Source organism: Choloepus didactylus, chromosome 21 (assembly GCF_015220235.1).
Source record: "Choloepus didactylus isolate mChoDid1 chromosome 21, mChoDid1.pri, whole genome shotgun sequence".
Classification (NCBI taxonomy): Eukaryota; Metazoa; Chordata; class Mammalia; order Pilosa; family Megalonychidae; genus Choloepus; species Choloepus didactylus.
Genome location: NC_051327.1, coordinates 8,515,201 through 8,539,622, shown reverse-complemented (window position 1 = coordinate 8,539,622; position 24,422 = coordinate 8,515,201). Strand labels below are relative to the sequence as shown.

Sequence of the window (24,422 nt, the reverse complement as noted above, 5' to 3'; positions counted from 1 at the left end):
TAATTGTGTTGATTTTAAATTTTTGTAATGGATGGTGATGATGTTAGCACAACATTGTTAATTTAATTAAGAGCACTGAGTTATATATTGGAGTGTGGTGAAAGGGGGAAATTTTAGGTTGTATATATGTTAGAATAAAAAAATTTAAGAATAGTTAGGACTGTACAATAGAAAAGTGAACTCTACTGCAAACAATGGATTATAGTTTAGTAGCACAATTTTAAAAGTGTTCTTTCATCTATTGTGATGAACATATCACACTAATTCAAGCTTAGTGGTGTTCCAATTTGGATGTATTATGTCCCCCAAAACACTATTTTCTTTGATGTAATCTTGTGTAGGCAGACATATTAGTGTGGATTAGATTGTAATTCTTTGATTGAGTTTCCATGGAGACTCAACCCACCCAACTGTGGGTGATAACTGGGACTGGATAATTTCCATGGAGGTGTGTCCCAAACTCATTCTTCATGGACCTTGATTAGTTTACTGGAGCCCTATAAAAGCTTGGAGAGAAGGAGTGAGCTCGCTACAGCCAAGAGGGACACTTTGAAGAAAGCACTGGAGCTGCAGATGAGAGACAGTTTGAAGACAGCTTTTCAAAGCAGACTTTTGCTCCAGAGAAGCTAAGAGAGGACAAACACCCCAAGAGCAAATACGAGTGACATTTTGAGGAACTGCAGCCTAGAGAAGAATGTCCTCAGAGAAAGCCAGTTTGAAACCAGAACTTTGGAGCTGATGCCAGCCACGTGCCTTCCCAGCTAACAGAGGTTTTCCAGACACCATTGGCCATCCTCCATTGAAGGTACCCAATTGCTTGTGACAATAACTTTGTAACCAAATAAGCCCCTTATAAAAGCCAATCCATTTCTGGTGTTTTGCATTATGGTAGAATTAGCAAACTAGAACAAGTGGTTTATGGCAAGTCTGTATTTTATGCAGATTTTTTCTGTAAACCAAAAACTCTAATTTAAAAAAATTAAAATGGAGATATTAATCTGTTGATCTTTATTTTCTCATGGTAGAGCAAAATGCTTCAAGTCTTGCACTCAGAGCACTCTGAACAAGAATGTGGGTTAGCCAGGGGTATATGGGAGATTTTTGACTGATGTGTCTGAGAAATTTGGACATGATGGTCCCCTCACTTCTCTTAGCTTTGCCTGATTAGTGCTCTGTCTCCCCTTAGGAGAGAAAATTAGAGGAAGGCAGTGTGGTTGATGTGTAACTGAAAATTCTACCATAGATGGGTAGGGGGTTCTCCTCATTTTGAAAGGGAACATGATTGGTTTCAGTGGGTGGGTAGGGTGTTACCCTCTCTCACCCACATGCCCTGGATAGTCTTGGTCCAACCACGTCATCTTCATCTTTCCCATCCCCAGTTGTTCTTTGATAAGTCTCTCTGATTCTTATTGAATGTCAGGGACTACTTAAATAATCACATTTTCTTACTCAACACATTTACAAATTTGTTGCAAGGACAACAAAGACACATGCCACTTGTGATTTATATAATATTGATCATGTCATCAGGCCCCTTAGTAACTTCTCTATCTAATTATGAGAATTGTAACAAACTATTGCTACAATTATAAATTGTAAGTATTCACATGTTATCACTAATGTTGTTCCAGGGACCATACTTTAAGAATCACTGGTATATAGTATAAAGTAAGCCTTAAAATACATGTTTTTAAAAGACTACTTCAATCTTATAGTCTTTCTTGATAGCCATATGCAGAAAAAATTGTTTTAGTAAGCATTTTGTAAAAATTTTAAAACTATGTTTGCTGCTGCCCACATGAGTTTAGTAAATAAATTTCTATATGATTCAAAATACAAAGACATTATAATTGTTCATTGATGATAATAGGATAGCAACTGACATTTGACTTTGTTTATTTCTTCTTGATTTCTCCATCCAAAATTATGACATTTAATATTGTGAACTGTTCATGAGGATGAAATCATGTGGTTGGAAACTGGTCCAATGATTTTTGTCCTTATTGCTCACTGAACTTTATAAACCAGACATAGCTCCTATAAACCAGAGTTATCGCCTTTGTTGACTTGTTCTATTTTCTCTTTAGAGTAGCTTCTAGGAGTCTGTAATCTAGGCAGAGAAAATATCTTTTGAAATATCTTTACTTCATGTCTAACTCGTGTCTGCCATTGCAGGGGCTCAATTAATATTCATAGAGTAGTAATAATAATACAAAGAATAATACTGTTACTACATACAGGTGGTTGGAGATAAGAGGTAATTGACACAAAAACACATGGTAAGTTTTCTGTGGCTCTACAAGGAGAGTTAAAAGTGAAGATTGTGCAGAGTATTTATAAAAATAATGTTTTATTACAGCATACGTTCTTCATTTATTTGAAATATTTACTATGTTGGCATTAGAAACAAAGGCCTAGATATTCCTAGAGGACTTAACTCTCCACTTATCTTTGGGCATCTCAGTAATCCTCAAGTATCTGATCATATTATCTTTGTCTCCCTAAGACAATAGGGAAATAAGTTGAACTTCACAATGTGTTCCAAGACTTGTCTGCATATTCTCGGTCAATTTCCAGCCTCAGTCTATTCTTTTGGGAGCAATGTGAATCTCCATTTCAAAGGATCAATTTGTGAATGTTCATCAATGACATCCATGCCCTCTTCCGACAAGTACTTGCCCTGGATTTCATTCTAGGAATCACAAATTTGGTCAGATCTCTTTAAAGTACAATATATACAAGCAAAAAATGGATGTTTTTACAAAACATCATTTTTATATATAGCATAAAAATGGAGAATGCACTTAGTCATTGACTTCCTCTCCTCTTACCACTACCTACCTAATGCAACTCTTTTCCTCCACATTTTGGTAGTAGGTGTCTCCCTGTGAATGAATCCTTGCCCAATAAATAGGTGTGGAAGTGAATGTTACCCTGTGCATACCTGGCCAATGAAAAGAGATTCAAGTGTACCATCATGATTTTTTCCCTTTAGACTGATTGTATAGACCCCAGCAGCACAGTCACAATGTGAGACACATGTTTTGGCTGACAAAGTTTCAAGAAAGAAGGTACCTGCTGTCTGGAAGCACTTTTTGCAGCTCAGCCAGCCAGGGGTGTCACTAATCAGGGATTCCGGCACTGACCTGTTATAAGAAAGAAAAAATAATTTTATATGATTAAATTAATGTTTTATTTCCAGTTACCTTTTTGTTTTAATTCTTCCTAAAATGTAGCGGCACTGAAACAGAACAAGGGTTGAGCATCCCTTCAAAAACAATTTTTTTAAACCCCCAGAACACACACAATAAAACTTGAATACAAAATCTAACCTTTCTCTTTAGCCTCCCTGAGTACACCTAAGGTAGCTAGGTGGCCTACAAATTCCAAGTTTGAATTCAGCCAGTATAGGGCATATCACCAATAGACTGTCAATATAATTCACAGCAGTGTACACAAGGCTCTCCAAGGCCAGGCAGGAAGGGAAGGTGGGATACAGGAGGGCGAGTGGGCTCCATGCTAGGGGGTCTGCAGGGAGAGACAGGGCAGCCCTTAGAGACTGAGCCCTCAGGAGAATGCAGAAGGGAACGAGAAACCAACTACCAAGTTAAGAATGTTTGTGTGACCTATACTGACAGGGGGCATCAGTAATACTGAAAGCTTCTTACATTAGTATATCTGGCAAAATATCTTTTACAATGCACTATACACTTCCCAGGTGTGGAGAGAGGTAAGTGAATGAGGTCCAAATGATCATTCTCCAAAACTAATGTCTTCTAATGGTGCATTATCAAGAAAGGTAGAAATCAGTATTTCGTTAGATACCACTGCAATATATAATACTGGTGGAAAGAAAAAGAGAACACATGAGACAGAGGAAAGGAGTATGTATCTATCCAATGAGAAAAATATCACTGCCCCTTCCATGATGGAAGTGGTCCAATGTAATGAGCTTGCCACCAGGTATCAGGCTGATCACCTTGGGATATGCTGCCATATTAGGGACTGAGTGTGGGTCTCTGCTGCTGATAGATTGGGCACCCAGCAGTGGCTATGGCCAGGTTGGCATTGATGAGTGGAAATCCATGTTGCTGAGCTCATGCATAACCTCCATCCCTACCGCCATGACCACTTTGTTCATGAGCCCATTGGGCAATGACAGGGGTGGCTGGAGAAAGAGGCTGACTGGTATCTACTGAACAGGTCATCTTATCCACCTGATTATTAAAATCTCCCTTTGCTGAAGTCACCCTCTGGTGAGTATGCACATGGGACACAAATATCTTCATCATCTTTGCCTACTCAGAAAGGTCTATCCACATACCATTTCCCCAGACTTAATTGTCACCAGTTTTCCAATCATTTTCCTTCAAAGTCCTTGACCATCCAGCCAAACTGTTAGCAAAAACCCATGAATCAGTGTACAAACGTGCATCTGGCGAGTTCTCCTTCCAAGCAAAATGAACAACCAGTTGCACTGCTGGAAGTTCTGCCCACTGGGAGGATTTCCCCTCACCACTGTCCTTCAGGGACATCCCAGAATGGGGCTTCAGTGCTGCAGCTGTCCACTTTCAGGTGGTGCCTGCATATTGTGCAGAACCAACTGTAAACCAGGCCCTAGTTTTGTGTTTCTTAGGCAAATGATTGTAAGGACCTCCCCAAGATGCCATAGCTGTGGGCTGGGAAAGAGAAAGTAAGCTGGAAGGAGTGGGGGCCATGGGCATATGGGTCACTTCCTCATGTAACTTACTTTTGCCTTCAGGACCCACTCGAGTCCTATCTCATAAATACTATTTCAATTTTGGAGTGCTGGTCTGCATGCCCAACTTTATGGCTTTGTGGGTGGGACAGCACCCAGCTCATGATAGGTAACTCAGGTCTCATGGTAACTTGGTGGCCCATGGTTAAGCGTTCTGTCTCTACAAAGGCCCAGTAGCAGGCTGACAGCTGTTTCTCAAATGGAGAGGGGTTATCTGCAGAGGATGGTAAGGCTTTACTTCAAAATCCTAAGGGCCTGCATTGTGATTCTCCTATAGGAGCCTGTCAAAGGCTCCAGACAGCATCTCTAGTTGCCACTGACACTTCCAGCACCATTGGATCAGCTGGATAATATGGTCCAAGTGGCAGAGTACCCTGGGCAGCAGCCTGGACCTGTTGCAAAGCCTCATCTTGTTCTGGTCCCCACTCAAAATTAGAAGCTTTTTTGGTCACTTTTACTGAAGTGGAAGAACCCGTATTTTTGTTGGATTCATTTCCCATCCTCTGTCAAGCAAATACCTTACCAACAAATCTAGAGTAGTTGCTACTTCTTGCTCACTAGGTCCAATCAACATGATATCATCAATATAACTGATCACTGTGATGTCTTGTGGGATGGAGAAATGATCAAGATTCCTGCAGATGATATTATGATACAGGGCTCGAGAATTGACATATCCCTGCGGTAGCACAGTGAAGGTATACTCCTTGCCAGCTTAATGCAGTTGTTTCTGGTGGTCCTTACTAAAGGCTATTGATAAAAAAAAAGCATTAGCCAGATCAATAGCTGCATAACAGTACCAGGGGATGTGTTGATTTGCTCAAGCAGTGATACCACATCTGGAACAGCAGCTGCTATTGGAGTCACCACCTGGTTAAGCTTACAAGAATCCACTGTCATCTTCCAAGACCCATCTGTTTTCTGCACAGGCCAACTAGGAGAGTTGAATGGGGATGTGTTCACAACCACCATCTCTGCATCCTTCAAGTCCTTAAGAGTGCCACTAATCTCTGCAGTCCCTCCAGGAATCTGGTATTGCTTCTGGTTTCCTATTTTACTAGGCAGGGGCAGTTCTAGTGGCTTCCACTTGGCCTTTCCTACCATAATAGCCTTTTTACTCCATGAGTCAGGGAATCAATGTCAGGATTCTGCACCTTGCTGAGTATGTCTGTCCTAATTATGCATTCTGGAGTTCGGGAAATAGCCACAGAATGGGTCTGGGGACCCACCGGACCCACCGTCAGATGAACCTAAGCTAAAACTCCCATCAATCACCTAACCTCTATAAGCCTCAACTCTGGCTGTTGGACCAGAGTGATGTTTTGGGTCTCCTGGAATTAATGTCACTTCTGAACCAGTGTCTAATAATCCCCCAAATCTCGTCAGTTCTGTTTCCGCAATGCACAGTTACGCTAGTAAAAGACTGTAGGTTCCCCTGGGGAAGGCTGGGAGGAAGATTAACTGTATAAATTTTGTATTGTATAATAGAGTCCTTCCCCAAGGGTACCCGGCCTTCCCCTCTGTTCTAGTTTGCTAATGCTGCAGAATGCAAAACACCAGAGATGGATAGGCTTTTATAAAATGGGGGTTTATTTCGCTACACAGTTACAGTCTTAAGGCCACAAAGCGTCCAAGGTAACACTTCAGCAATAAGGTACCTTCACTGGAGGATGGCCAATGGCATCCGGAAAACCTTTGTTAGCTAGGAAGGCAGCTGGCATCTGCTCCAAAGCTCCGGCCTCAAAACAGCTTTCTCCCAGGACGTTCCTCTCTAGCAAGCTTGCTCCTCTTCAAAACATCACTCCCAGCTGCACTTCATTAGTTCCCTCTCTCTGAGTCAGCTCATTTATATAGCTCCACTGATCAAGGCCCACCCCAAATGGGCGGGGCCACGCCTCCATGGGAACATCTCATCAAAATCATCACCCACAGCTGGGTGGGGCACATTCCAAGCAAATCTCTGCCCCACAAGACCACAAAGATAATGGCATTTGGGGGACACAATACATTCAAACCGGCACACCCTCATTCAAGGGGCTTTGGGTCTGTAAACTCTCTCAAGTCTGGGATTTGATTACAGGACCATAACTCTCTATTTTTGTAATTCAAGGTAGACTTTTGTTCATTTGGCCTAGAATTCTGCTTATACAGATCAAACAAGAATTTAGTACACTGCCCATCTATTTTACTTCTAGGTACTTCATGATCTACTAGCCATTGCCATAAGTCTCTCTGAGTCAGATTATTTTGACTGCTACTTTGAGCCTGTTGTCCATTATGGTAGCCATGTCCACCTTGTCATTGGCTATAAACTGCTGCCATGTGGCTTCTGCTGACTCAGGATCCAGTTGTCCCCATTGTGTTTAAGCATTGCAGATCAGTGACAGCAGTTCCCACAGTAATATCTGACCTACATAGACGGGCAACCCCAGGGCTCTTCAGGGATGATGGAGCTAATCTCACAAATTTATTCTTCACAGTCCTGGTAGAAGGTGTGTCCTCTGGACATTGCAGGGGTGTGTGAGTGGGTGTTCCATAATAAAATCAATTCTGACATTCTGATCTCTCTAAGCCTTTGAATCCCCTCTTCTACATTATATCAGATCAGTTCTGTCATTTCAACTCTGGATAATGTTGGTCACATTTTGATCCATGTTTCAGCCAACCATGCAAACTGTTAACTCCCTTTCTAACCCCTCGAGCTACAACACTGAATGCAGAATCTCTGCTTAGAGGTCCCGTATCAGTAAATTCAGCCTTACCCAACTTTATACTTCTTCCACCATTATCCCACACCCTTAATATCCATTCCCACACATCATTCCCCTGATTTCTGTCTATAGAAATTGGAAACTCATACATTTCCTTTGGAGTATAGTGTGCTTCCTCATGGGTCACACTTTGTACCTCACCCTTCCGGGCCTGTTGGGACTTTACTCTGGTTATAAGTCTTCAGGCAAAGACTGGTGATGGGGGTGGGTCATGAAGAGAATTAGAAGTCTCCCTCAAGCCATTTACCTCAGGATATTCTGTTGGGCAGACTGGAGATGTGGGTGGGGGCTGTTTCTTCAGGGCAGAGCATTATAGGTATGTCTGGCAAAGACTCCGCAGAATCCAAGGTTCCAGTGTCCTCACTGCCATTGTTACTAATCCATATGTCTGCATCCCAAGTTTCAGGATCCCATTCTTTTCCAGTCAATACTTTTACTTTAAGAGCAGACACCCTGCGAGGTTGAGATTTTAGTTTATTTTGTAAATCTGCTACTTGCACAATGAGAGTAATCTCAAGTCTGTGGCCACAGGAAATGAGATTTTCTTTCAGGGCTCATATAGAAACCTTTACATCTGTCATATGGCACTTAAGTTTCAAATCTGAAGCCATTAGTTCATACCTTTCTCTTATAACTTTATCCAGCATATCTAAGAGCAACCAACCAACATTATAACTCTTGACTCCGCAAAACGTTGTTAATGTGTCAAAATCCTGGTCACCCAGAGCCTTGCTCTCTACAAGAGTATGATTAGGAGAATGGAATGGTGATATGTTGTGTATCTCCATTGCCAACTCACGCCATGGACTGTCAGTGCCATCTTGATTATTGTAAATGCAGTCATTAGTGCCTTTGAATCTAATCAAAGTAGAAAATCAATTGTAAAAGCCCTTTTTAAGATTCTGTTTCTCAAGAACCACTCCCAGAACCAAGCTGTGTTAGGTAGGGTTCTCTAGGGAAACAGAACCAACAAGAGATATCTGTAAATACAAGATTTTATAAAAGTGTCATACAGAACTGTGGGGATGCCCGAGTCCAGATTCCGTAGGGCAGGCAATAAAGTGGCAACTCCGATGAATGTGTTTGATGAACTCCTCAGTAAGTGGTTCGCTGGCTAGATGAAGAAAAGTGAAGTTCCTCTCTCTTTCTCCCTTAAAAGTCTTGAACTGATTGGATTAAATCCAGCTGATTGAGTACTTTCATTGTGGAAGAGACAGCTTTTGTTGATGTAATCAGTCACAGGTACAGTCAATTGACTGATGATTTAATAAACCAGCCTCCTGATTATTAACCAGCCACAAGATCCTTGCAATAATGATTAGGTCATTGCTTGCTTGACCAGACAGCTGGAAACCATCACCTGGACAAGCTGATACATGAACCTAACCATCACAGCCATCTGTGTGTTAATGACATGAGACTTCTAATTTATCAACACAGAATATTGTTTATATATTTAGATCTTCTTGGCATTGTACTGTATTCTTGCTTGTATAGGTTCTTTACACACTTGGTTAAATATATTGCTACATATTTGAGTATTTTAATTATTATGATATATGGAATTTTTTTATTTCTTCATATAATTCATTATAGAGGATATAGAAATACTACTGATTCTTGCATGTCAATTATGTATCCCAATTTGTTCAAATTATTTATTAGTACAGTTCTGGATTTTTTCAGGATTTTCTGTATATACGATCATGCCATAAGCAAATGGAAAGTTTCACCATTTCCTTTCCAATTTGGATTTTATTTTTTTCTCCTGCCAAATTGGTCTAGCTAGAACATGCCGTACAATGTTGAATAACAGTAGTCAGTGGGCATCCTTGTCTTCTTCCTGATCTTAGAAGGAAAGTTTTCACCCTTTCACCATTGAGTATGATGTCAGAAGTAGGTTTTTCAGATCTGCCCTTCATCATGTTGACAGAGTTTCCTTCTATTCCTAGTTTTCTAAATTTTTATCAAAAAGGGATGCTTCATTTTGTCAAATGCCTAGTCAGAATTGAGATGATCACTTTTTTTATTCCTTCATGCTCTTAATTTGGTTACTACATTAATTGATTTTCTTATGTAGAACCACCCTTGCATGCATGGGATAAAGGCCACTTGTTCATGGGGTGTAATTCTTTTAATGTGTTGTTGGATATGACTTAAAAATATTTATTTTGTTGAGGATTTTTCATATATATTCGTTAGAGTGATTGGTGTGTAATGTTACTTAGAACTGTAAATTTCCCTCTCAGTACTGCATCTGCTGCATCCCATAAACTTTAGTATATTGTGTTCCATTTTCACTCACCTGAAGATGTTTCCCAATTCTCCCTGTGATTTCTTCTTGGACCCATTTGTTGTTTAACATTGTGTTGTTTTATTTCCACATATTTGCATACTTTCCATCTCTTCCCTGTGTTATTGAATTCTATCTTCATTCCCTTCTGGTCAGAGAAGATACATCGTATATTTTCAGTATTTTAAAATTTATCAAGTCTTATAATGTCAAATGTGGCCTATCCTGGAGAATTTCCCATGTGTTGTTACCAATGGGAGCTCAGGAAATTCAGATCAGTTCATCAATAGCTAGAATCAGAGGAGTCCCCATCTTCTATCAAGAACCAGGTTCTTCTACCCTTTGCAAATCTGAAGCAAGAATCACTCTGTCCTCACAGGGAAAAGCATAAACCATTCTGTCACTCTTTTGTATTATTTTCTTTGCCCCCTCTTTCATGAGCTATTTTAGTTATTCCCTTGAACTATAGAAAATCAAGTATCATTTTAAAAGAAAACCACAGAAAATATATCACATGAAAGCCTAGCAAAAAACTTTTTTAAACTTTGTCCTTTGCTGTCTCACTATGTACCAATGAAACCAGTCCTGTTAAAGTAGACTGATACCCTGATTTGAAGGTTTATATCTAACATTTCTTTGCAAGGATAACATCAGGACTATGAGGCAGTTCAGATCATTTCTTAATTCCATAGATGTTGCCAGTACTAAGATAGGCCATATTTCTCAACAAAGAACCTTTGAAGTAGGTGTCAGAGATTCCTCATGTGAACTGTGCAACTCTCAGGTAGTTCACTGCACAGTGTTAATGATGCCACGTCCTGGAATCATCTCTCTTTGGCTGTCTGTGTTATGGCACCAACCTTGGAGTGTAAAACTGGTTTTCCCATGGGGAAATCAGACAATTACCATCTCCTGCCTCAACCTAATCTGTTCAGATGTGATAAATTGTTCATTGCTAATTCCCCACGTTGGATTAAAATCTCCATTACAAAGAACTTTCCCCAAAGTCACTTAGCTTTTATTTACTAATGAGTAGGACCCATGAGCAAAAGATCCAAACTGTAGACAACTTGCCAGCAGTCCAGAGCGTGATTTTTCCTTTGTCCCTCAATGGGAGACTTGAATCTTTCCTCTAATTGTGTTTGTGAATCTATGTGTTTATATGTTAGGATAGAAAGGGATATTTGAATGATGACCTTCAGACTGATGGGAGGAAAGGAATCAGAATTTCACATGGTGACTGGATAATGGTGTATGTTTTGTTCCCACCTTAGGAAACTTGAGGATGAAGAGCACAGGTGGCAGGAAACCGAGAAGCAGCTGTCAGCTGCAGAGGAAAAACAAAATTTGGCTACAGAGGAAGAAGAGAATTACAAGTGAGCTCATCTACTAAACGCCAGTTGCTCATATATCCACTGTTAGAGATTTTGTTGTAAACTTTTGTACAATTGTTTAGAGCCAAGATCTTCAGAAACATAAATAAATGATGAGACAATACGGGGAATTCACAGAAGGAAAAAAATTTACTTTTACAAAACGAAGAAACATTTTAAGTTACCAATAATTTATTGCATCCCCATGCAAGCCAGAATTGGGGATGGTGTAAAGATTTGGACTCCCTAAGGAAAGAAATTCGATGTAGGAGGAAACTTAAATGAAAATGCCATTTGACAGGCTCACTTTTCACAGCCCTGGGAAATATGTAATGAATATAAGGAAGGGTAGAAAATCCCATTAAAGTGAAAGCTATTTATTCCTGGATTGATGAGGGGAAGTATTGAGAATGGTTTAGGAAATTATAACATATAAACACAGAGCTTTCAGGCAATAAGTAATAGAGAAACTATGAAGCAGTACCTTTGATCCCACTGTACCTTTATAATGATGTGAAACATATTCTTATTCATAGGGATAAAGTATACAAGGTTGCACTTTACAGGACAGTAGGAACATGGGAATGTCAGTTAATATTTTAGTCAATAGTGTGCTTTATCTGATGATAAAATTTTTGTGGCAAGAGGAAATGTATGCCTTGTACCACTATATGATAACTTACTCTATAACTCTGGAAAACTAAAGAAACAGTTTTTTAGGATGAATCCTTCTGAGCTCTAATAAAAACATGGACTCTCCCATTATTGCCTAAAATGTTCATTCTCAAGTGAAAAAAGTGAAATTTTGTAAGGAAATGTTATTGTTTTTAATATGTGAAATAATATTGCTGACTCCAATTCGATTAACATTGGATTAATATGAAAGAATGAAAAAATAAAAGTTCCTTAAGTAGTCTAATTCACCAGCATGTTCAAAAGCAGCAACAAATCTCATTGTTTTCTGAAAGTTAGTGTTCTAAAATAAACCATCCATGCATATAATATAGCTAGTGTATTAGCATTGAATTCATTTATTCAACTAACTACATAACTAAACAAAACAAAGACCTTGGTCTTTGTAGAGCTTTCATTAAAAAATCATGTGGTAGACTCCCTTCTTTCTTCCTGGAAATTATAAAATCTTAAAGTGAGTTAACAACGTATATAAATGTCATTGTGGACTTGCCTCCCTTCCCCCACACTTTTCATATAAAACTTTTTTAAGGACTAAAGATATTCTGAGCTCAGATGACATTTTCACAAAAATTTTTAGGTTAAGTTACAATATCCTGATACTCTGAAAAATGCTGCATTTGAAATGCACACAATGATGGAATTACAACAGAAAAACTGTTACTCTTTTAGGATATGGGAAGGACTTCATGCACTAAGCCAGAAGTAGTTGAAACAAACTGAGGTAACCTCAAAGGTACATTTTAATAGAATGGACCAAAATGACATTCAACTCACTCAAATAGGTGAATTGACAAAGATACTTTAAATGCAAAAATTCAGGTTGCAAAATCAGAAGGAAATTTTCAAAAAGACACCCAATAAACCTACCTTAATTTCTATAACTTTGGTGACCTTAGTTTTAACATATACCCAGAGATGGAAGATTTGAGATTATCATTCAAATGCTATTCATAGCTGCCCATTGTACTCTGACTCTCTCTCCTCTTCTCACTTTTATTCTAACATTCATTTCACAAGGTCTGACATCAAAGAATAGGAGTTCTAATAAAAAACCTAGATCCTTTATTGTAATAAAATTATCAAAGAATCATTATCAGAATTTATAAGGAAAAAAATCTAAGAATTAGCTTTTTATGATATAGTATTTTATGCAGGTGCATCCCAAACAAAGTATCTTCTGTTTAGATATGAAATTAAAGTCATTACTTGTGCCCTGGAGCTCAAGGCAGAACTGTGATAGAAAAATTTCCCCAGCTAAGTGACTCTTTTTACACTCTTTGATTTTTTTATTTTAATGGCAAATACTTATTGAGAATGAACTTTGTGCTCATTTTTGTTAAGTTCTGTGAACATGGTAGTTAACAAGATGCACAAGGGACTTGCTCAAAGGAGCTCACATTCTAGTTGGGGAAAATGAAAACAAGCAAACAGATAAAAAACCAACCAAACAAACAAAAACTAAAAGAGCTTGAAACAGAGTGAAATGCAGTGAAGACAATGTCAGGGGAATGGGATAGAGCTGGAGGATGGTCAGAGAGGACTATTTCTTACGATCTTTGTCCTTCTTTGTGGTCATGTACACTGATGCTGGCAGCATTTCAGAGGCAGTCTTCATTTTATAAAAATCTATGATCTCTTCTTCTAATTGTCTTCTCTCTTCTTCAAGCTTCACTATCTCCTCTTGTTGGACTCTTTTAAGGTGCTCAAACTTGTCCTGTAGCTACAAAACAAACGTGCAGTTGTGACATAAAGCCAAGTGTGGTGGCGCATCCCCAGGGATATGCTTGTCTTTTTTTGGGGTTATCAAACAATCCAGATATTCACAGTAGAGCTTGATCTTAATAACAGCCTCAAAACTTCATGTTTAGAGTAAAAATTTAGATAGAGTTTTTTTGGTGATTTTAATTTTAAATTAGTTCCCATTGAACTGAATGCATAAAGCCCTTAGCTGTGAACAAAACACAAATTTTAAAACATTTTACATTTTCCTAATGAGGTCTATCTTGCTATGCCATATTTTCTCCACAAAATCTCTTCAAATAAAATTTGTGAAATCCATGCTCACTAAAAATACGTTCATGAAAACGTTGCATGGATTGTGAAACCCTTCTTGAGATTTTAATTAGTAAAGGCCTTTGAAAGAAAGTTTGATTTTTTTCCTTGTTAAGTGACATTAGCAGAAGAATAGAAAGAAACAAAACATTTCAAGGACTCTGTTCAATTACCAAAAATACAGATAGAGTAATTGCATCTCAGTGTGCTTAAGGGTGAGCCAGGGCTCTCATGACCTGCAAGTGCACATGTGGGAGGGAAGCCAGGGTTGTAGTGTCATCGCTTGTTTAATAAAGTGGAGAGTGATCTATGCATAATAAATATTAACAAATTTATTGTGCTTTGGAGACCAACCGTGGGGTAGATTATAAACTTCAGGAAAGTTGGAAACACAAAAACTTCAATAAAAGAGCTTAATGTGATGTTAAATTTATGTTTTGAAAACAATAATCTGTTCAATACATCTGACAGGCATTTAGCTTAAACATATTGTCAAAATGCCCAATAAACTAATAAGCAATGTTTCCTTGGGGTGTTGATAACTAATCAGTGATCCTAAGGATACATACCAACTGACTTGGTTCCCTGCTGCAACCTTGGTCTGCAGTGCTTTTGAAGATTGTATATGAACTGTTGTTCAATGATATTTTCTAATAAACCCATTTTTAGAAATTAGAAAGGAATGCTAGGGGAAATGTCTCTCTTTTTGTAAATAGATGACTTTATTCTGATAATGAGATCTCTATCTCGTGTTTTCCCTTCTTGTCTGGAATGCCTGAAAGCTTGATTATATGTTTGCTTACTTGAAGAAGTCAACCTGAACCAAGTCTCCCTGAGGCATCTCGGTTAAAGCGAATTCCTATTGCCCTGTATTATAAGGCTCCTGTCCTGTTCTTTCTGTTTGGATGGTTCTAGTGTAGCTATATTTTTATTATAAATTGCCTAGAATACATTTTGGAAGCAGGAAGGACATAGATATTGAATGAATAATGGATAGTCTTACAGACATTATGGACACATTTTAATACTTCAAAGATGTATTTTATTTGAGGAATAAATATATTCCTCACTTTTCTTGTTATGGAAGATGGTATGTAAGAAACCTCAGAGCCACTGATGTGTTAACTTACCTAGACGAATATTAATAAAGATGTACAAAAACAGTAAACATAATATTTAAACAATATTTCTTAGTTATTTAGTTATCAGGTAATATTCTCTACATATACATACATCCAGATTCACAGGTAAAAGAGAGTAAGGGGTGTACACTTGTTCCATAAAAATATTGAAAGCATCTTTTAAATATCACAGCAATCTCATATAGAATTTTGTAATGTTTTCTGTTTGTGAAAATACCTTTGTATTAGTGACTTCCAGTATTTTACTGTTACAACTGTCTTTAAAATGTCATCAGGACTCAGTACGAATCACTAATTTTAAAAAGTCACCACACTTATAGCCTTTTCCTCACAACTACTTTCCCCAATATCTACATTAAAAAATAGCTAAAATTAGGGACTATCCTTTATTAACAGAGAATAAAGAGACATAACAAGAAATTGCAATATTTCTTCTGTGATTGTTTCCTTATCTAAAATCAAAAAAAAAAAAAAGAAAAGAAAATGACAACATGGTACTATTGGGGAATTTGAATGTCTTGGCTCATCAATGACATTATGGAATTACTATTAATTTTTTTTAATTTTTATTGAGATTGTTCACCACATACCATACAGTTATCCAAAGATCCAAAGTGTACAATCACTTGCTCCTGGGTACCCTCATACAGCTGTGCATCCATCACTGCACTTAATTTTTGTTCAATTTTTAGAACCTCTTCATTACTCCAGACAAGAAATAAAGTGAAAGATGAAAAAAGAAAAAAAATAAAAAACAAAAAGAAAAGGAAACTCGAATCCTCCCATATCCCTAACCAAACCCCCAGTTGTTGACTTGTAGTGTTGGTATAGTACATTTGTTACTGTTTATGAAAGAACACTGAAATACTATTAACTGTAGTATATTGTTTGCAGTAGGTATATATTTCTTCCCTATATGCCCTTCTATTATTAACTTCTAATTGTATTGTCATACATTTGTTCTGCTTCATGGAAGAGATTTCTAATATTTGTACAGTTAATCACGGACACTACCCACCATAGGATTCAGTTTTATACATTCCCATCTTTTGACCTCCAACTTTCCTTCTGGTGACATATATGACTCTGAGCTTCCCCTTTCCACCTCATTCACACACCATTCAGCAGTGTTAGTTATTCTCACATCTTGCTACTGACACCTCTGTTCATTTCCAAACATTTAAGTTCATCCTAGTTGAATACTCTGCTCATACTAAGCAACCACTCCCCATTCTTAAGCCTCATCCTATATCTTGGTACCTTATATTTCATGTCTATGAGTTTACATATTATAATTAGTTCCTATCAGTGAGACCCTGCCATATTTGTCCTTATGTGCCTGGTTTATTTCACTCAGTATATTGCCCTTGAGGTTTTGTCATCAACCCATTTGTTTTTTAAGATGGTTTTTTTCACACACCATACATTCCATCCTAAGTAAACAATCGATGGTTCTCTGTATGGTCATACATTTATGTGTTCACCACCTTCACCACTATCTATATAAGGGCATCTACATTTCTTCCACAAAGCAGGAGGGAGAGTCAAAGAAGGTAGAGAGGCAAAAGAAAGAGGAAAAAAAAAATGACAGCTAGGAAGCAGCAAAAGGAAAAATAACCTTAAATAAAAGTAAAGAGTCAGACAACACCACCAATGTCAAGTGTCTAACATGCCTCCCCATCCCCCCTCTTATCTGCATTTACCTTGGTATGTCGCCTTTGTTACATTAAAGGAAGTATGATACAATGATTCTGTTAGTTATAGTCTCTAGTTTACGTTGATTGCATCCCTCTCCCAGTGCCTCCCCGTTTTTAACACCTTGCAAGGTTGACATTTGCTCGTTCTCCCTTGTAAAAGAACATATTTGTACATTTTATGACAATTGTTGAACACTCTAGATTTCACTGAGTTACACAGTCCCAGTCTTTATCTTTCCTCCTTTCTTGTGGTGTCTCACATGCTCCCAACCTTCCTCTCTCAACCGTATTCATAGATATCTTTGTTCAGTGTACTTACATTGCTGTGCTACCATCTCCCAAAATTGTGTTCCAAACCATGCACTCCTGTCTTCTCCTATCACTCTGTAGTGCTCCCTTTAGTATTTCCTGTAGGGCAGGTGTCTTGTTCACAAAGTCTCTCATTGTCTGTTTGTCAGAAAATATTTTGAGCTCTCCCTCATATTTGAAGGACAGCTTTGCTGGATATAGGATTCTTGGTTGGCAGTTTTTCTCTTTCAGTATCTTAAATACATCACACCACTTCCTTCTTGCCTCCATGGTTTCTGCTGAGAGATCCGCACATAGTCTTAATAAGATGCCTTTGTATGTGATGGATTGCTTTTCTCTTGCTGCTTTCAGGATTCTCTCTTTGTCTTTGACATTTGATAATCTGATTATTAAGTGTCTTGGCATAAGCCTATTCAGTTCTATTCTGTTTGGAGTATGCTGTACTTCTTAGATCTGTAATTTTATGTCTTTCATAAGAGATGGGAAATTTTCATTGATTATTTCCTCTATTATTGCTTCTGCCCCTTTTCCCTTCTCTTCTGCTTCTGGGACACCAATGATACATACATTCTTGTACTTTGTTTCTTCCTTAAGTTCCCAGAGATGTTGCTCATATTTTTTCCTTCTTTTCTCCATCTGCTCCTTTGCATGTAGGCCTTCAGGTGTTTTGCTCTCCAGTCCCTGAGTGTTTTCTTCTGTCTCTTGAGATCTGCTGTTGTATGTTTCCATTGTGTCTTTTGTCTCTTGTGTTGTGCCTTTCATTTCCATAGATTTTGAACTTTCGATTTCTGCCTTATGTATGCCCAGTGTTTTCTTTACAACCTCTATCTCTTTTGCCAAATCTTCTCTAAACTTTTTGAATTGATTTAGCATTAGTTGTTTAAATTCCTGTATCTCAGTTGAAATGTACGTTTGTTCCTTTGACTGGGCCATAACTTCTCTTTTCTTAGTGTAGGCTGTAGTTTTCTGTTGTCTAGGCATCTGACCTCCTAGGCCACCCCAATCAGGTTTTCCCAGACAAGAACAGGCTCAGGTCACAGAAGGAGGAAATATTCAGCATCCAGTTTCCCTAATGTTTTTTCTTAGAGGATTGACACACCTGTGCTTTTCTGCCCAGCAGGTACACCTGTCAGCCTGTCACTGGCTGGTGTAAGAGGGTGTGGCCAGTGGCTCTCCTCCCCCAGGCTTTGGGGTCTGGTTCCAGTAAGGCAGGCAGTAGAGCTGGGCCCCTCCCTTTCCTCTTGGGAAGCTATGCCCCGTCCAGAGAGGTCATCTGAATATCAATAAGTTCTTTGTTTCCCTGACTTTGCTGGCCAAAGTGCTGCAATTTTAAAATGGCTGAGGCTTTCTTTACTGCAAAGTGCTGCAGGCTGAACATTGCTGAGGCTTTCTTCACAGAGAGAGAAAGGGACAGAAAGCTCCCAGATTCACCCATCAGCCAGAGATAGCACCTGATCCTCTGGGCTCCGCTTCCTGAGAAAGATATGTCTCCCCACTCTCCCAAGGTCAGTTGTCACCAAAAGCCTCTTCTCTATCTGCTTGTTGGGGATTCGCTGTCTGTATTGAGCAGTTAACATTAAAACCCAAGTTGGAGCTGGGCTGAGGTACACTAGCTTGTTTGGAGAGTTCTGCTCTCTAGCACCCTGAGGCTTCCATGAGGGAGGGGCTCAGGGCTCTCGGCTCTCAGCTCTCGGCACGGGTCCACAGTTTTTACTTACAGATTTTATGCTGCAATCTCAGGCATTCCTCCCAATTCAGGTTGGTAGATAATGAGTGGACAGTCACATTTGTCTCCCTGCAGTTATTCTAGGTTATTTACTAGTTTTTTGGTCATTTATGAATTGTTCCAGAGGGGGACTAACGGTCTTCCACTCCTCTCTATGTCACCATCTTAGCTCCTCCTCTTACTATGAATTTTTTGTGTGTGCTACAGATATTGTGCGTATGTAGAAAAATGTTCTTACTCAGCTGATACACATGGAAGTATCTAGGGATAAAGGGACATAGCACATGCATCTGATTCTCCAATGATTCAGGGGAAAAAAGTTCCTGTGAGTCGTTTCCACATACACACACAGGCATATACACAATATACACACATGGAGGTGAAGTAAATAAAGCAGAATACTAATTCTTGAATCTAGGTGGAAGAACACAGGTGTGCACTCTACTCTCAACTTTTCTGTTCAAAAAATGAAAATCTGGAACAAAAAGAGGGAGAACTAATCAATGCTTATGTGTAACTCCTGAGCTATTGTTAGTTTGTAGAAAATGAGATAAAATCATGTAAGTCTTGGATGCCTAAAACTAAGCTACAAATTTAGCTAAATACTGCTTAGTTTTTAAGTGTGTAAATAAAATTCCTTTTCCTCAATTTGTCTGCCATGTGTGTCTTGGAGAGATTGTAAATTAAAATATGCACTCAGAGATTAATGCTCCTTGACTTCTCATTTCCTTACTCTGTAATGGAGTTATAAAAGTTGGGAAAGTGTTTTTGGGCAGACTCAACATGGGCACATCCATTTTTGAAGAGATCTTAGCTCAGCCAATAAATCTTTACTACAATTCCAGGAAGGGCTTTTTCCCTTCTGAGTCACAGTTTCCTCTCCTATTAAATGAAAGGATGGTATAGAAGAAAAATGGCTTAATTTGATAAAATGATCCACCAAACCACATCATACTTTATGGTGAAATATTAGAAGTATATATAGTAAAGCAAGTAAATAAATAAATAAATGAACAAACAAATAAATAGAAGTTAACCTGTTGTCAATTCCCAAGGAAGTAACAACCTATGTAACAGGATAAGAAAAAGAAGTGAAAAGACAAATATTAATTTAAAAATATAGATGTGTTACTAAATTGCCAATAATATGCCTATTCAAACTAAAGAGATGAAATAATTGAAAACTCTTGGAACAAATAAAAATTAAAAAAACTTTCCTACTTCCTACAATAACCAATTTGAATATACTAAGGAAAAAATTGTCCCATTTGTAATAGGAAGGATAATTTTTGAAGTACCAAAGATAAGCTTAACAAAATATGAGCAAAGCCTATAGCATCCTAAGGAACTATGCTGAGGAACAAAAATGTATATCCTGAATAAATAGAGACAAATACCATCTTCCTGGGGTTAATTCACAATATTGGCAATGATGCTAATTCTCCCAATATTAACCTATAAAGGCAGTGCAATAGAATAAAATCTCAACAGGACTTTAGGGAACTTGATAACAGATCTAAAATGTATCTGCAATATACAAAATACAAGAATAGTCAAGAAAATTTTGCAACATTGGAGGATGGAAGGAGAGACTTGCCTTAACAAACTGTGTAACAAAATGAACTCTGTAAAGCTTTGGTTATTATAACCCAATTACACTGGAACAGAAAGAGAAAAATACCAAAATAAAAAGAATAAGGAGCCCAGAAATAAAACACACATGGGAATTTAATATGGTTATATGATAAAGTAGCATTTTGAATCCACAGGAGAGGATGGACTTGTCAAATGATATATGCATGTTTGCCTATATGTTTGTAAGAAAATAGACAAAAGTAAATTCCACATGGTTAAAGTAAAAAAATGTAAATGTATTAGAAGAAAAAATAGTAATAAACATTTATAATCTTCAGGTAAGGAAGGTATTCTGAAAGTAGTAAAATTAATTGCAAATGTTATAAATGAAAAGACTGGTACATTAGAATGTGTGAAGGTATAGAGTTTCTATTCAACAAAGGGCATTGTAAATAAAGCTAAAAGGCAGGAGACAAATTAGGAAAACATTCCAAATATTTACAAAACAACAAACACTGTATAACATATAAAAGTTACAAATTAATAAGAGAAAGTTTAATAGGAAAATGCTATGAACAAATAGACAATTCTTTGAAAAGAAATACAAGTAACAAATTAAAATATGAAAACATGACCCAACTCTTTAGTGACAAGGGATATATAAAAATATATCAATTTTCAACTATTAGAAAATTTTAAAGATTTGAGTATGAATTTCAGCTGATCCATCTGCTAGCTATGCTTATAAAGTTTACTTTACCTTTGTAAGCCTCTATTTTCCTTGTCAGTTAGAGTTTATTTACCATGTTACAAACATTAAGTAGTTCCTTTTCTTAGCAAATGTTTCCTCGTTATGTTATTCTCTGTGGATGCCTTTAAAATCTTATCAGAATTGCAAGTGCTCCTTTCTAGAGGTATTATTAAACCCTGATTAAAAAAAAAAAAAAACTCTACTACTCATCAATTTACAGAATCAATTTTAGGCTTTGGCTGGTTCTTTCTGAGAGTATTTATATTTGAGGAATAGGAAAACTGACCTCAGGAGAGAGAAAATGAAACAGATGTCCAGAGATGGGGACATTACAAAATGAAGTGGGGTAGGGGAGAAATGGTTTCTTTGGTTTCTGGTTGCTTCCTTGCTTCGATTTAGGTCATTATGAAACCCAGCTATGCTCCCTATTCTTGGATGTCATGAGATGCTCTTGTATAATTCCAAATCTGGTCTACAGCATCTAATCAACATTTTGTTTCTACAGAAAGAAATTCCATGTTCCAATTTACCTACTGTTATGGGTAGAATTATGTCCCTCAAAAATAGATGTGGAGGCCCTAATCCTGAGTATCTCAGAATGGGATCATATTTGGAAATAAGAAATAAGGTCATTATAGATGGAATTAGACAAGTTAAATGAGGTCATACTAGAGCAGGGTGGGTTCTTAATCCAATATGATGGAAGTCCGTATAAGAAGGGGAGAGGAGACACAGACAGAGAGAGAAGACGGCCACGTGATGACAGAGGCAGAAATTGAGTTGTGATACCTGCCAAGGAACATGAAAGATTACTGTCCAGCATCAGGACCCAGGAGAGAGGCATGGATAGATTCTTCCCTACACTCTTCAGAGTATGGCCCTTTTGACACCTGATTTCAGACTTCTTGTCTCCAGACCTGAGAGACAAGAAATTCTGTTGGTTTAAGCCACCCAGTTTATGGTTCTTTGTTACGACTGATTCAGGAATTAAGGCACCAATTAAAACTAAATTTTCTGAAACTGAGAATCATATATACTCAAGAAAGAGAGATTTATGTTCCAAATATGTTCTTCCCCCCAAACTTATTTATGATGAATAATTAAAAATAAATAGCCTTAGACCTGGTTAATACTAGGGCAAACCAGGCCAAAGAGTAAAGGCCAAAACTGACTGTGTTTTAAAACTTCAACTTCCATGTGAGACCAAGGGAAGAGATGTCTATTTGGTGCATGATCTATATTTTCTAAACAGTGTAACTCTACAGTTGGTTTGTTCAAACATCACAATTACATGGAACTTTGAATAGGAAGTGAGATACGGTAGGTTAGCATAGGTTAGAGTGAAATAGTGACACATCCCAAAGTAATCTGGGCAGAGAATAAAAAGTATATTTACAGCCACCACCACCCCCACCCCGAGGAGGTGGGGGAAGATGCAGAAGTGTTGGACTTCCTCACCTGGACTGGTGTTGATACTGTCACAAACATTGGGACTGGCAGTTTGATGTGCTGAGCCCTCGATCATGGGACTTGCCCTTATGAAGATCATTACTGCAAAGGAGAGGCTAAACTTGCATATAATTGTGCCTAAGAGAGTCCCCCTGAGTACCTCTTTGTTGCTCAGATGTGGCTCTCTCTCTCTAACTGAGACACCTCAGCAGGTGAAATCACTGCCCTCCCCCCTACATGGGACCTGACTCCCAGAGGTGTAAATCTCCCTGGCAACACGGGATATGACTCCCAGGGATGAATCTGGACCCAGCATCGTGGGATTGAGAATATCTTCTTGACCAAAAGGGGGATGCAAAATGAGAAGAAATAGTTTCAGTGGCTGTGAGATTTCAAATGAAGTCGAGAGGTCACTCTTGTGGACATTCTTATGCGCTATACAGATAACACCTCTTAGGTTTTGATGTATTGGAATAGCTAGAAGTAAATACCTGAAACTGCCAAACTCCAACCCAGCATTCTGGACTCCTGAGGATGATTATATAATAATGTAGATTACAAGGGGTGACAGTGTGATTGTGGAAACCTTGTAGATCACACTCCCTTTATCTAGTGTATGGATGGATGAGTAGAACATTGGGGATAAAAACTAAATGACAAATGAGGGGGATGGGGGGATGGTTTGGGTGTTCTTTTTTTACTTTTATTTTTTTACTCTCATTCTGATTCTTTCTGATGTAAGGAGAATGTTCAGAAATAGATTGTGGTGATGAATGCGTAACTATATGATCGTACTGTGAACAGCTGATTGTATACCATGGATGATTGTATGGTATGTGAAAATATTTCAATAAAACCGAATTAAAAAAAAAAAAACTAATGGTCAATAGTTTTCCAACAAATCTAGTGTATGGAAGATAAAGGTTATGACTGAATTCTGTTGCCTTTTCTCTAGGCTTAGGCTAATTTGAAGATGTGGCCTTAAGTAGAATCCTCCTTGTAACACTAGAAGAAGGAATGTATAGGTTTGTATTCCTAGATTCAAGATAAATAATTTGGACATATTTTCTATGTACCAGAACAAATAACTCTACCTCTTGTTGAGATCATTTCTTGAATGATTAATAATCAGTATCAATCTGATGTAGCTGCATGTATGTGCCAGTTTGAATGTATTATGTCCCCAAAAATGCCATTACCTTTGATGCAGTCTTGTGTGGACAGATGAGTTAGTGTTCACTGGATATTTTCCATGGAGGTGTGGCCCCACCCATTCAGCATGGACCTTGATTAGTCTACTAGAGCACTATATAAGCTCAGACACAAGGAGCGAACTTGCTTCAGCCAAGAGGGACACTTTGAAGAATGCGCAGGAGCTGAGATTGGAGCTGCAGATGAGAGACAGTTTGAACATGGCCATTGAAAGCAGACTCTTGCTCTGGAGAAGCTAAGAGAAGACAAACACCCCAAGAGCAACTAAGAGTGACATTTTTGAGGAGCTGCAGCCTGGAAAAGAACATCCTGGGAGAAAGCCATTTTGAAACCAGAACTCCAGAGCAGAGGCCAGCCATGTGCCTTCCCAGCTAACAGAGGTTTTCGGATGCCATTGGCCATCCTCCAGTGAAGGTACCCTTTATTGTTGCCTTACGTTGGACATTTTATGGCCTTAAGACTGTAACTTTGTAACCAAATAAACCCCCTTTATAAAAGCCAAAAAAAGGCTCTTTTTTTCATGTTCTTTGAAACAGAATGGAATTAAATGAACAATGAATTCACTTAATTCACCAACCAAATGCTCTCTAATTAATCAAGCTTTACATTAGTCAACA

At 38.1% G+C, this 24,422-nt stretch overlaps 2 protein-coding genes across 3 annotated transcripts in view; one reads left to right on the top strand and one right to left on the bottom strand.

Annotated features, from left to right (window-relative positions):
* LOC119517548 (atherin-like) overlaps positions 1–15,715 on the top strand; it is a 45,253-nt gene extending 29,538 nt beyond the window's left edge. Inside the window, exon 2 of the mRNA XM_037814371.1 lies at positions 11,098–15,715. Coding sequence (XP_037670299.1) covers positions 11,098–11,216 — 119 coding nt within the window. The 3' untranslated portion in view covers positions 11,217–15,715. The remainder of the gene's footprint in view (positions 1–11,097) is intronic.
* Positions 13,433–24,422, bottom strand: part of SEPTIN14 (septin 14) — a 59,616-nt gene continuing 48,626 nt past the window's right edge. For both annotated transcript variants that reach the window (XM_037814370.1, XM_037814369.1), the window contains exon 9: positions 13,433–13,612. In XM_037814370.1, the coding sequence (XP_037670298.1) occupies positions 13,433–13,612 (180 nt within the window). The remainder of the gene's footprint in view (positions 13,613–24,422) is intronic.